The sequence below is a fragment of the Crinia signifera genome, chromosome 6, assembly GCF_055691185.1.
Source record: "Crinia signifera chromosome 6, ASM5569118v1, whole genome shotgun sequence".
Taxonomy (NCBI): domain Eukaryota; kingdom Metazoa; phylum Chordata; class Amphibia; order Anura; family Myobatrachidae; genus Crinia; species Crinia signifera.
In genome coordinates this window covers 207,319,709-207,332,722 of record NC_139222.1, presented here as the reverse complement: position 1 = coordinate 207,332,722, position 13,014 = coordinate 207,319,709, and the positions used below count along the sequence as shown (strand labels likewise).

The 13,014-nt window shown below is 42.7% G+C and overlaps 1 protein-coding gene across 2 annotated transcripts in view; it reads left to right on the top strand.

Moving 5' to 3' along the window:
- Positions 1 to 13,014, top strand: part of ASPSCR1 (ASPSCR1 tether for SLC2A4, UBX domain containing) — a 200,633-nt gene that overhangs the window by 42,430 nt on the left and 145,189 nt on the right. The window contains exons 13-16 of one of the 2 annotated variants that reach the window (XM_083148693.1): positions 630 to 681; positions 5,115 to 5,184; positions 6,305 to 6,483; positions 7,358 to 7,409. In XM_083148693.1, coding sequence (XP_083004819.1) covers positions 630 to 681; positions 5,115 to 5,184; positions 6,305 to 6,483; positions 7,358 to 7,368 — 312 coding nt within the window. In that variant the 3' untranslated portion in view covers positions 7,369 to 7,409. Of the gene's footprint in view, positions 1 to 629; positions 682 to 5,114; positions 5,185 to 6,304; positions 6,484 to 7,357; positions 7,620 to 13,014 lie in introns of those variants that run through there. The other variant, XM_083148692.1, reaches the window with a different exon arrangement.

The following is a 13,014-nucleotide window of genomic DNA, read 5'->3' as shown; positions in this document are numbered from 1 at the left end:
GTAGCCCTCCTGAACCCTGAATACTCCCCTCTTTCTTCAGGGTTTGCCTACTCTGTTGAATGCCCTCCTAAGCACAATAAGGTTCTCCTCTAGTCTCAAAACATTCAAGCCTTCCCTGATTACTCACCTCTTTAGGCAAGCCTATTGGATTCCAGAACCGCGCAAATAACTTCCGGAATCCTTTCCTATCCAATTACTGTACGGTCCACACACATCCTTACTTATTTTGTTTGACTTTACCAACCTCCTGGCTAACATTGCTGGGTCACCGTATCATACAGCCCACCAAGAACCTTTGCAATCTGGTGGACCATTATAACTGAACACCTATCCTTGTGCACCAATGCCAATTTTTCCTATAGATTATAAGCTTGCAAGCAGATCCTTCCTACTATTTTATTTGTCTGTGGATACCCAGCTTTGTTTTTTCAGTTTCCAATTGTAAAGCACAACAGAATTTTCTGTGCTATATAAGAACCTGTTAATAATAAATATGCATTGTCCTTCTTTTTAAGGTGACATTGTCCATAGTAAATTTATACATGCCCTATCTTGAGTGTACTTTTGTATTCCTTCTTTAATCATACATGTGTCTAATATACTCTGCTGGTGTTGCATCTCACCCTCAGGCCCAGCTTTTCCCTGCTGCTGTGGTTCATTTTGGATCCCCGGTGCACAGAGGTACAGTAAGAATCTAGGTCCTTATTTTATCGTTTGCCAAACATTGGGCCTAATTCAGACCTGTTAGCGAGGCTGCAATTTTTGCAGATGTAACGTGCAGTGAGAGTTAGATTTGGGTGGGATGGGTTCAAACTGAAATCTAAATTGCAGTGTTAAAATAAAGCAGCCAGTATTTACTCTGCACAGAAACAAAACTCCCTCCACATGTTACATCTGCAGTGCCACATGTTTTTTTCCATCTGCAAACATTACAGCCTTGCTAATGGGTCTGAATTAGGCCCCTTGTGCACACTATATGGCAATGAGCAGCATGTACAAATAGTTGTGTGTAACATTGTACATTTAATTGTGTGTTTTTTCTCTGTGTGTGTGTGTGTGTGTGTGTGTGTGTGTGTGTGTGTGTGGCTATATCATTTTTGTAATTAGACTGCATAGAGATGTGATCCACATGAAGTTGTCTATGAGTTACATTCTGTTAATTAATCTTTCAGTCTAATGCAGTGCCTCTACATACAGTATAAGCACTTTACGGAAAGCATACTTGATGTAAGTTAGGGTTGCCTTCAGGAAGAAAGTGCTCTGGTCCTGGACTTCCCTTGTAATGTATGATTACCATCACCTGTGGTGAGACACCTTTCTTATCAACTACCTAGCTCCCCACAGGTGATGGCAATCATTCATTACCAGGGTCTTCCAGGAACAGAGCATTTTCTCCCTGAAGGAGAGGGTCAGGTAGGCAACCCTGATGTATGTGAAGCTGTGATATAAACCTCCTCCTTTGCAGACCACTATTATGGCTGCATATATTGTTGGCACAGTGTGTTAATTGGGAGGAGATGACCGGGAAGAAAGAGTATAAAAGATACAAATATTGTTTATGGATATTTTATTTTCAATTACTTATAGTGACGTTAGAAATTGCTGTGTTGATAATGTTTTATTATTATAACAACAAAAACTAGCGAATGCTGCATACCATTGATTTTATTTCCGTGATTGACTGCCATGTTTCACCACCTCTTATGGCTATTTTTTAACTCCCAGAGTATGAGAGAGGGCTAGATTTGTGAAATGTGCAGTATTGCCCAGCTGTAGGGTGTGCAATGCCATACAAATAAGATGCGAATGCAGCAGGAGGTGTCTCCTGCCAGCATCTGTGATCCAAGTGCTGAGCCCGAGCTTGATTGCTGCCCTCGGCTGTAGCTTAATCAGACTGGCTATCTGAACTCTTCTGTTGGGTCCAGGAAGTCTGTGTAGGACGATGCAAATCCGTATTGTAGAAGTAATCACCTCACAAATGCTGCAAATTTACTATTCACAATAAATGTAATACTACTCCTAGATAGGTGACTAATATGGATTCGGTATGAAATCCTGATGGTCAAAATTCCGAATGGGTCATAATACCGACAAGGTGAAAATCTCGACATTTAAAATCCTGACAAGGTCAAAATACAGACATTTAGAATGTACAGGTGAAACAGTCAACATGACTTTGTGTCGACAGGTCGCGAGGTAGACATGGGTTTTTTCACTGTTTTTTTTACCCGAATGTCGACATGGACACCGTTGGAAGTGAACCGCAGCCCCTCGCAATGCATCGGGCACACTATTTTATTCTCCCTCCATGCCCTAGATGGTAGGGCATGAAATACCGCCTGTAGGATTAAAAAAGTGAAAAAAAAAAAAAAAAAAACATCGTGACCTGTCGACACAGTAATGTTGACTGCTTCACCTGTTCATTCTATATATCGGGATTTTGTCCTTGTCGGGATTATGACTGCAGCCCGACTAATATATACATTTGTAATTTCTACCGATGATTAGTAACATTAAACGAGGTACAGTGAATAACATTGCTATATTATTGGGTACTCTTTACCTAGCACGGCGCCCATCGCGGGCATCGCGGGTACATTTATGTGTGCCCGCGACGCGACCGACGCGATGCTCACGATTTCCCATTGAAACCCATGTTAAACATGGAAATCGCGTCGGTCGCGTCGCGGCCGGCCATAAATGTGCACACGATGGCCGCGACGCGATGCCCACGATTTGCCATAGGAATTAATGTTAAAACACCCGATGGACACGATTTTAATGTTAAATGGCTCAATGGACCCGATTTTACCATAGGAAACAATGTTAAATGGGCCTTAGAGGCCAAATACTTACCCTGAACTCAGAAATGGCCCCCCCAATTTTTTACGCCACCCCACGATCAACGTGAACCCGAAGCGTGGCGAGCGCAGCGAGCCCGCGAGGGGCGGCGGTACGCGTCCTCCGACCTTTTCATACCCCCACTATCCACGTCGGCGTGGAGTTGAGAATAGAATAGTGTGGCGAGCGTAGCGAGCCACCGAGCCCGAAGCGTGGCGAGCGGACGCGGATACCTTCACAGCTAGACGCGTCCCCTCGCGGGCTTCACAGGTGTCCGTGGCGACGCGGACACCTGTGAAGCCCGCGAGGGGACGCGTTTACCTGTGAAGGTATCCGCGTCCGCTCGCCACGCTTCGGGCTCGGTGGCTCGCTGCGCTCGCCACACTATTATATTCTCAACTCCACGCCGACGTGGATAGTGGGGGTATGAAAAGGTCGGAGGACGCGTACCGCCGCCCCTCGCGGGCTCGCTGCGCTCGCCACGCTTCGGGTTCACGTTGATCGTGGGGTGGCGTACAAAATTGGGGGGGCCATTTCTGAGTTCAGGGTAATTATTTGGGCTCTAAGGCCCATTTAACATTGTTTCCTATGCTAAAATCGGGTCCATTGAGCCATTTAACATTAAAATCGTGTCCATCGGGTCTTTTAACATTAATTCCTATGGCAAATCGTGGGCATCGCGTCGCGGCCATCGTGTGCACATTTATAGCCGGCCGCGACGCGACCGACACGATGTCCATGTTTAACATGGGTTTCAATGGGAAATCGTGAGCATCGCGTCGCGTGTGGGCATGTTTAGCCCGCATACGACGCGACCGACACGATTTTTTACCTCACGATGCCCGCGATCAAGATCGTGGGCGCCGTGCTAGGTAAAGAGTACCTATTATTGTAATGGTAACTATCAAGGAGTGGGATACATTAGTCAGCATGTGAACAGTCAGTACTTGAAGATGAGATGTTTAAAGCAAGGATGACAGAGCATAAACCAGCAATAGGGTCATATGCATCCAAGGCTTACTGATGCAGTTGGGAAGCAAAGACTAGGTCGCCTGATCTTATCCCTACTCATAGCACAAATTGCAGGGGAAGAAATATTCTGCTATCTGTTATAAAAAGTTGCTAGAACACTCTGTGCATCACAGCTTACTGCCTCCAAATTCCTCACATCTCAGTCCATCTGTGGGATGTGCTGGAAGAACCAGTCAGATCCATGGAAGCCCGGGAAGTATAATGTGTGTGTGTGTGTGTGTGTGTGTGTGTGTTGCTTTGCTGTGTTATCATTTGTATGGTGTCACTCCAGATTTGATTGGTATAAGCATATCTAGACCAATCTGTTTTGTCTCATTTCAATAGTGCAACAAATATTTATTACCAAAATGAATGATTTATATATTTGCCACCTGAATTCTCTAATATTCAAGATCTGTTTATGATTTTTAGTTTTGTTTGTGTCTATTTAGTGCTGGGATCCACTTCATATACTTCCAAACACATTAGGGTTTAATTTGGTGGTTGGCATTCCTCCTTTAAAAGGTGAATCGGATATAAAAGCATAACAAAAACCTAAAAGTTTTGTTTGCTTCTGCCTGGCATTTAGCGCTCAGGTGGCAGTATAGTGTATAAGGGCAGTGTGTGTGCGATCCAGTTTGGCACTAGTGGCTTAAAGTTTACCTATTATCCTAAACTTAATGAGGATAATGTACAACATTATGTATGTTGTAGCACTATTAATGCCTATTTTATTGTGTATTAACGACAATTGTATTGTGTTTTGTATTGAAAAGACATCACAGATAGCAACAATTACTGTTAAGTAATGATTAGCACATGGTACAACAACAGTAAAGGAGGAAAGGCTTTGATCTGGCATGGGAGCTGAAACAATGATCTATTAAGCATGTAAGAGATCATTGATGAATAAACATTATCATGAACATAGCAAATCATGTGGGTTTCAAGAGTATCTTTTGTAAAGTCAACATAGAATACTAGGAATATGGTAAGAAGATTAAGTAGTGAACCATGGATCTAGTAGGGTACCGCTGATATCGTTGGTACTGTACCATATAAAGGAAAATAACCCAACAGTAACATAGCCATCTATAAAACAGTGCACCATTAATGTGTCAGTGATGTTACTGCTTATTTGTTAATGTGTATGATGCATTCTCACATGTGTTAGTTCAGGCCAAAAGGGTGATAGATGCAATTTAATGTCTAACCTGAAGACAATGTTACTTGAATTATATTTTTTTTGTCTGATCCTACAGATCATTACCTGTGCCAGCATCTGCTCAATGACCCAGTGTCCTCTTCCAAAGCTGATCTATTAGTTGCCAGGTACAACAGCTTTAAATATAAATAGAGCAGAGGTCGCCAACTCCAGTCCTCGAGAGCTACCAACAGTTAACATTTTCCAGGTCTCCTCACAACATCACAAGTGAAGAAATTAGCTCCACCTGTGGATCTTTTGTAATTTGGCAGTGAGTAAAGAGTGCACCTGCTAGGTCAGGGGTGGGGAACCTTATTGGGGACAAGGGCCGTTTGTATAGGGGAAAAATGCCTCGCAAGCCATAAATTAAAAAACAAACAAACACAAGTTCGCCTGCGGCAGCCATCCCGTGCACCAGCGGCTGCCGCAGTTTAAGAATTGCCGGTCGGTGTGGTCCAACGGCAGTGCAGGGAGTCAAGTATAGGGGAAATCTCACGAGAGGTCGTAGCTCTCGCGAGATTTCCCCTGTACTTGACTCCTTCCGCAGCCAGACAGACCGGCTGCAGGGGCCGTATACGGCCCGCGGGCCTGAGGTTCCCCACCGCTATGCTAGGTGGTCTGGAAAACATGAACTGTTGGTAGCTCTCGAGGACTGGAGTTGGCTACCACTGTTCTAGAGGGATGAGGTGTATACACACTGGTCATTTTTGCCCAGTGTGTATGCCGAACAATGTAATTAAAATTGCTGGTCGATAAATTTGCTCCGTGCATACACACGCCCAGCAATGTTCACAGTGTGTGAGCCACTTTCTATAGTAGGAGACAATGGAAAGTGGTTCACTCGGCCTGTAAAACAGGCCGGTGATGATGCGGGAGCCCATGTACACTAGTCGATTTTTTTTTTTTTGCTGAAAATCGACTATTCTTATTATAATTATTAACTGTTTCTTATATTACGCACATATATTCCACAGCGCTTTACAGAGAATAGTTGAACATTCACATCAGTCCCTGCCCCAATGGGACTTACAATCTATATTCCCTACCACATGTACACGCACACACAGACATTCTAGGGTTAATCAAACTCCACACAGTTAGGGCCATGGTTTGGAATCAAACCCATGACCTCAGTGCTGTGATGCTAACCATCAGTCCATCCGTACTGCCTCACTGACTAGTGTGTATGCACTTTTAATCAGTTATATTGCTGTCAGTGTACTCAGAAATATCTTTATACCATGACAGAACAATGCCACGTGTTCCTGCTGAGAATACAGCACCTGTGGTAAAGCACCCTCCAGTCACTGATTCAGAGGTTGTTCACAGAGCACCAGAGAATTATGAAGAGGAATCAGGGATTTCAGATTCTCATCAGCAAGCTCAAAAGGATCTTGGCAAAGTACCAAAGTGGCTAAAACTACCAGGTAAGAAGTCCCCTGTTGTGGCACTTGCAAATGACTAAACCACACTTGAGATGCATGTGGTGTGAACACATGGGATTAAATGTCAGGCCAGGTATTAGTATACTGCCAACAAAATGTGGTACTTGTGTATTATCACGGCGCCCATCGCATCGCATATCACTAATTAAGGTATGCGATGGGACCCGATTTCAGTCTTTCCCCGGGATGAGTATACAATTTTAATATTGCGTCGCATCGCATGCCATTATAATGGCATGCGATGCGATTTCCATGTTAAATGCCCACCCAAACCCGATTTTTAATTGTATCCCCACCCTGATGGGTAATGACTATGTAAAATGCCCCCCCATTGTTAACGCCAACTCGAAGCGTGGCGAGCGCAGCGGTACGCGTCCTCCGACCTTTTCATACCCCAACTATCCAGGTCGTCGTGGAGTTGATTTTATATAGTGTGGCGAGCGGACGCGCATTACTTCACAAGTATTATGCGTCCCCTAGCCACACTATATAAAATCAACTCCACGCCAACGTGGATAGTGGGGGTATGAAAAGGGCGGAGGATGCGTACCGCTGCCGCTCGCCGTGGGGTGGCATTAACAATGGGGGGCATTGTACACCCACCCTGATGGGTAATGATGACTATCTAAAATCGGGTCTGGGGGGGCATTTAACATAGGAATCAGGCATCTGGGTGCCTGTACAATTAAAACTCGGGTACATTCGCATCGCATGTGATCACATCGCATGCGATGCAACGCTATTTTGTGGTTGTACAATGCCCTGTGATGGAAATCGGGGGCGCCGTGATAATAAACAAGTACCCAAAATGTATTTGACTACCCACGTATTGGTGACTAACCCTTTGTTTCCATAGGGAAGAAATGAACGAGATCCTCCTGTGAGTAGTGTTCTTACACTAAAGACATTGCCAGCTCTTTGGTTCCATTTTTTTCTCCTGCTGATCATTTTATGGATAATTAATTGATGGGACGTTGCAAACTCTTGCGGCTGGACTGACAGATGTGACACTTGTGCTATACCCATCTGCACTTCTTGCTTCAGCTCTCCTAAAGTTTGTATCTACAAGGAAACCTGTTTCTGCATCATTAAACTTATTAAATGAATGTTTTCTTTGCTATGCAGAGTTTATTTTTCATTTCCATTTCCTCACAAGCGTAACGACTACTAGCGCCAGTGGCAGGTATCCGATGAGAACACGAGTTTAACATTCAGGTTCGGTGTGGAGCCTCTCTCCTTGAGCGATGGGAATGTTCTCTAAGTGGAAAAAATAACGTTTAGTGGATGAACATGTCCTTTTGCAAGTTGTTTCCTAACTGTTTTGAATAATGAGCCAAAATGATGCTTCCAACACATCACACAGCCTTGTCCTAACGATGCAGGAGTCTACTGAGAATGTCCCAACCACTTTGAAGTCAGCTACTTTGGCTCTGATCTCTTTCCACTTCACCATGTTGACTTTGCTAATTACTCATCCTCCAACAACAAGGAACCCAGGCTGAAAAGGACCTTTCTACATAGAGCTTGCTGCACTCCCCGTTTCCTTCATCCCATGCTTTCCTTGGCTGCTGATTTTCCTGGGTTGAAATTGTCCTTTGTTGGCACAGCTTCTCCGGTGAGGTTGCGTCTGAGCCACACACGAGATGCCGAAGCTGATAAAAGGGACAATTCTCAGCATTTATAACCAGCAGGGAATGAAACGCACTCAGTGTTCCTTATACACGTCTGCATCACCTCTTTCTACATCTACACAATTTTCCTTCCTCTAATCACACAGTGCTACTTGGAAAACAAGCTTGCGTCCATAGTGGCACTCCCCAGCTTAGTGTTTATGTGCTTAATAATAGGCTGTTAATTGTGATTGCACCAACACCTCTGTACATGTGGAAAGTTACATCAGGTCCTGCACATTTCCATTGGTGACAGTCCCAGCTCCCCTCCCTGCAAACATGGCTTAATATCAATTGAGCGAGCATCAAAGCAACACCTGTCTTTGTCTCTGGTCAGAGAATGTTTTCCTTCATGCCTAATGACTTCCAAATGCTTTAAGCAGGGGGGTGGATGACAGGGAAACTAAAGAGGGGCTATAGTGTTAACAGTCGGAAAGAGATGGCTGGGTATTTAGAGAAGGATTGAGTTTAAAGAGAAGTTAGGGGATGTTTTAGAACGGGAAAACATTTTGAGAGGCATGGTGGACGGAGAGGAGTCGCACTGTCTGAAGGGCTCCGTCTGTTTTCGGAAGTTTTTTATCAAGTCGTTTATGAAAACTTTTTTTCTTCTATTTCCCAATTTACTCCATAAAATTCTTTGAAGGCTGGCCAAAATTGCAAATGACAAGCAGCGTGTTCTAGCAGATGAGATAAGCAATTTGTGGTCTGACTGCAGATTCATCAGCAAAGAATTAATGCATGTGGTTAGGTTGTGTCTGTGCTCATGCTGAAGCGTGATCTGCACCAGGAACCCTTTGTGTACAATTAACAAATATGGACATGGCTTATGTGCAGTATGAGCACACGAGATTACTACCTCTATGGTTATCCATATCCTTCTTACATACATTACAACTGCTTCTGTTATCTCTACCTAAACTATTAGACTTTGCAAGTTCAAGAATAAAATTGGTGTCCAATTTGTCTCTGCCTTAATACCTCCCACATCCCCCTAGCTATGCACAACCCACCACCCATCAACGTCTTGCATGTGTTAAAAAAAAGACCCGTCATTGTTGGGTGTAGCAGATGCTCCCCTGTGGTCCTTCCTGGTGTACAGAATCTGGCAGCGAGGACTGACAGAAGTGAAGTGTACAGTGCACCACATTTCCTACTAAATGCACAAGTTTCTAGGATGAATACATTTTTTTTCTAGAATGTAACATAACTTTAAAAGGGCAGTATCCCGGTGGCCAGGATGCTGATGTTCACCATACTGAGACCGGCGCCTGAATTCCAACTGCCAGGATGCAGAACGTAAGTGGGCGGGTTAGGGTCATGCCCGGGGTTAGGGGGCTGAGCTGTAAGAAGGTAAGTATACTTGCCTGATTACACAGGAAATCATTCATTACAAGATACCGCTGCATACAGACGTGATGAATATTTTTAGATTATTGTTTGAAATCTGCAACACCGTACAGAGGAGTAATATTATATAATACAAAGTTGCAGTGCAGCAGAAAACTGACTACTTTCAAAACCATAATACAATCAGAAGCCATAATAGGCAAAGTATACATTAAGTATTCTAAAGAACATGCAGGGAGCGAATAAAAAAAATGAACTCTCTGAGTGCCAACGTTGCTGTGAGATCCTCAAAATATCCACTAAATGCCAGTGTTGCTCACAGCGATTGTTATTTTTTTGGGGTGCAGTGTTTAACTAAACTTCAATTCATTGACCTGGCTGTATTTGTATTTATACTAAGAGAACAGTCGCTGTGAGCGATGGTGACATTTTTAGCATATATTTTGGGGATCTCTCACAGCAACATTGGCACTCAAAGGGTTAAGGACAATGTTGTGAGCTTTCAATCTAGAGAAAAGGGGCGATGTTGCTACAAAATAGGCAATAGTAAGAAATTGGGGAATAGTGAGGCTGAGCCAATGATTGGAGTAAAGTAGAAGACTCGAAGGCTTTCATGAACGGACACATTTGAAAAAAAATTAAAGATCTGGATGTGGGAGCATATTCCAGGTGTGTAGGTAGCACAAGAGAAGTTATTGGGATGGCAAGTGAGAGTTAACAGTATGGAGTTAAAGTGCTGGTCTTTGGTGGAGGGTGTGGGAAGGAGGGAGAACCATGTCTGAGCTCTTTGTAATGCCCCTTTCACACAGAAAAGCAAATTACTGGGTTAAACATTTCTACCTGGTAATTTGCTGTTCAGCACAGCTCATTTTTCTGTGTGAAAGGCTCATCCCAGGTCTCCGACCCTGGAATTTACCAGGGTTGAGAACCTGGGATTTAGACCCGGGTTGACCATAGCACACAGGAGAAATACCCATGTTAGTCTGCGAATTACTGTGTAGAAATTTTTAACCTGGCAATTTGCTTTTTTTTGTGTGAAAGGGGGGGGGGGGGGAGATCAGGTTGGGATCTGTAAAAGCTGAGGATTTTAGACATTTCTGTCTGAAAGTGGTATAAGTGAAGGGAATGAGTATTATATGGGTACACCTTTTCTTTTTTTTATCTATGAGTAAGTGATGCTTCCTGTTAACAGACCCTTTGGTGTACAAGCGATATTCTTTGTCCAAAATTAAGACACCTATTCTATTATCTTTTTGCTTACACCACAATTAATATAAAATAAATGATACCCTATACTTTGTAATGGCCGTTATATTCAAAATTATATTGTGTTTGTTTATACTAACTATTTGATAAGTGATTGAATTATGTAATTAAGAATGTTCTATTTTTAGCTTTTAGAGAATATTTGAGGCAGCTTTAAACAAATCCATACAAATGTCTACCGTGACTAAAGTACTTTTATCAGTGAATTACCATAATATCCAGATTATTTTTTTGGGCGGGAGTCACCTATTTATCACCACCTGATCTCCCATTGAAAGTGACGGGCGATATTAATTTAATGCAGGCATGTCCAAACTATGGCCCTCCAGCTGTTGTGAAACTACAAGTCCCATCATGCCTTGCCACAGTTTTTCTATTAGGGAATGCTAAAACTATTGTGAGGCATCCTGGGATGTGTAGTTTCACAACACCTGGAGGGCCATAGTTTGGACATGCCAGATTTAATGTTTTTGATCACACTAATTGAGCTCATTATGGTCGACACAAAACAAAAGTCCAGTTTGAGTGCTCAGATGGGTAATTTTTCAGACATTTCACAACATTCGGTTGGTGATAGCTGAAATGCAGGCGCCGGAGTCCAAACTCGTCTCAAATCGAGAATTGTTGTGTCCACATGCACTCATTCCGACATAGTAGAAATAAAGGGTGAGCTTTAATAGGATGAGAGATTCAGAAAGTGAGAGATTTGGTAAGAAATCTCCAGGTTTTTTTAAAGCGGCAATTATTTACACCTAGTTTTACAACTGGTTTTGCAGTGTAAATGATTGCCGCTTTAAAAAAACCTGGAGATTTCTTACCAAATCTCTCACTTTCTGAATCTCTCATCCTATTAAATCTCACCCAGAATGTGCAGCACAGTCTATTTCTACTTTCTATCCCAAAGCCGGGCATTGGGTGCTGCATAGGATGGTACCATTTGCACTATATGATTTTGACTAGTCAAAATCGATAGTGCAAACTGCACCGTGTGGATACACCATATCAATTGAATAGTTTCGTTGGTTGCAGTCTGTTGGCGAACTAACAATAGAATCCCCCCCCCCCAATGAGACTTAAATTATAGTTATGGCTCAGTAGATGGTGCGCCTAAATTTAAAGTTGCTATACTACAGTAGTTGTTAAGCTTTAACAATGTTTCCAGTAGCGTAATTCATCACATGCATAGCTTCATTAATGTCGGTATACATGTACAATTGCAAAGGAAAAATCTGTTCTATGCGATGAGAGGATTTTATAGGTTTATAGCCTGGGAATTCTTATGCGCATGTGTATTTCCTCCAAAATACTGGTATTTGGTTACATTTAACCCTAGCATATTCTTACAGCTACTGGGCCAGGAAGTAATGTGATCGCTGAAACTTTCTCCATAAAGTGCTGTATAAATAAAGGATAATAACTATTGTCTAGGGCAGTGTTTTTCCAACCACTGTGCCGTGGCACACTAGTGTGCCTTGAGCTGTTCTCAAGTGTGCCCCCAGATCTAGAGATGCCCAAACCAGTTTACAGCCACCACCAGTTCAACTGTTATTTACTGGTCTCTTCTATTCATGTAAAGGGCCAGTGTATTTTATCTTTGTTACCTGTGGGGACCAGTGTGATTGTTTTTTATATGGGGCCCAAAAGGTTTGAGTTTTTTCCTCTGGGGGCCGATGTGTTTTGTCCTGTGGGGATCTCCTGGTGTGCCTTGGCAATTTCAAAATCTTATTTAGTGTGCCGCAAGGTAAAAAGGTTGAAAATCACTGGTCTAGGCAGCAATCTCACAAACATTGGTCAAGCTCATAAAATACATAGGCTTTTAAAAGGCAAAACAGAACAGCTGTTTGGAGGATATATCTTCATTCTATTATATATATGCTTCATGACATCAGAATAATTTATACAACTATATATTTGTTTTGGTTTTTACAGAAGATGCCATTTAGAATAATCTGCTGAGGACTATGATATTTAGATGCTGTACTAATGATTAGGTTTAGTATTGTCAGTCGGGTGTGGATTATTAGATAGACAGTCAATCAGTCAACAGGATGAAAAGGTAGACACATGAAAATTTTAGGAGTTTTTCACAATTTTCTGGTTTCAATGTCGACACTCTACATTTCCCATTTGTGGTACAAATGGATGCTAAAAGTCCCAAAAAATTTAAAATTGTAAAAAAAAAAACCTCACGTCGACCTTTTTGACCCTGTCAACCCATTGCATGTCTCTA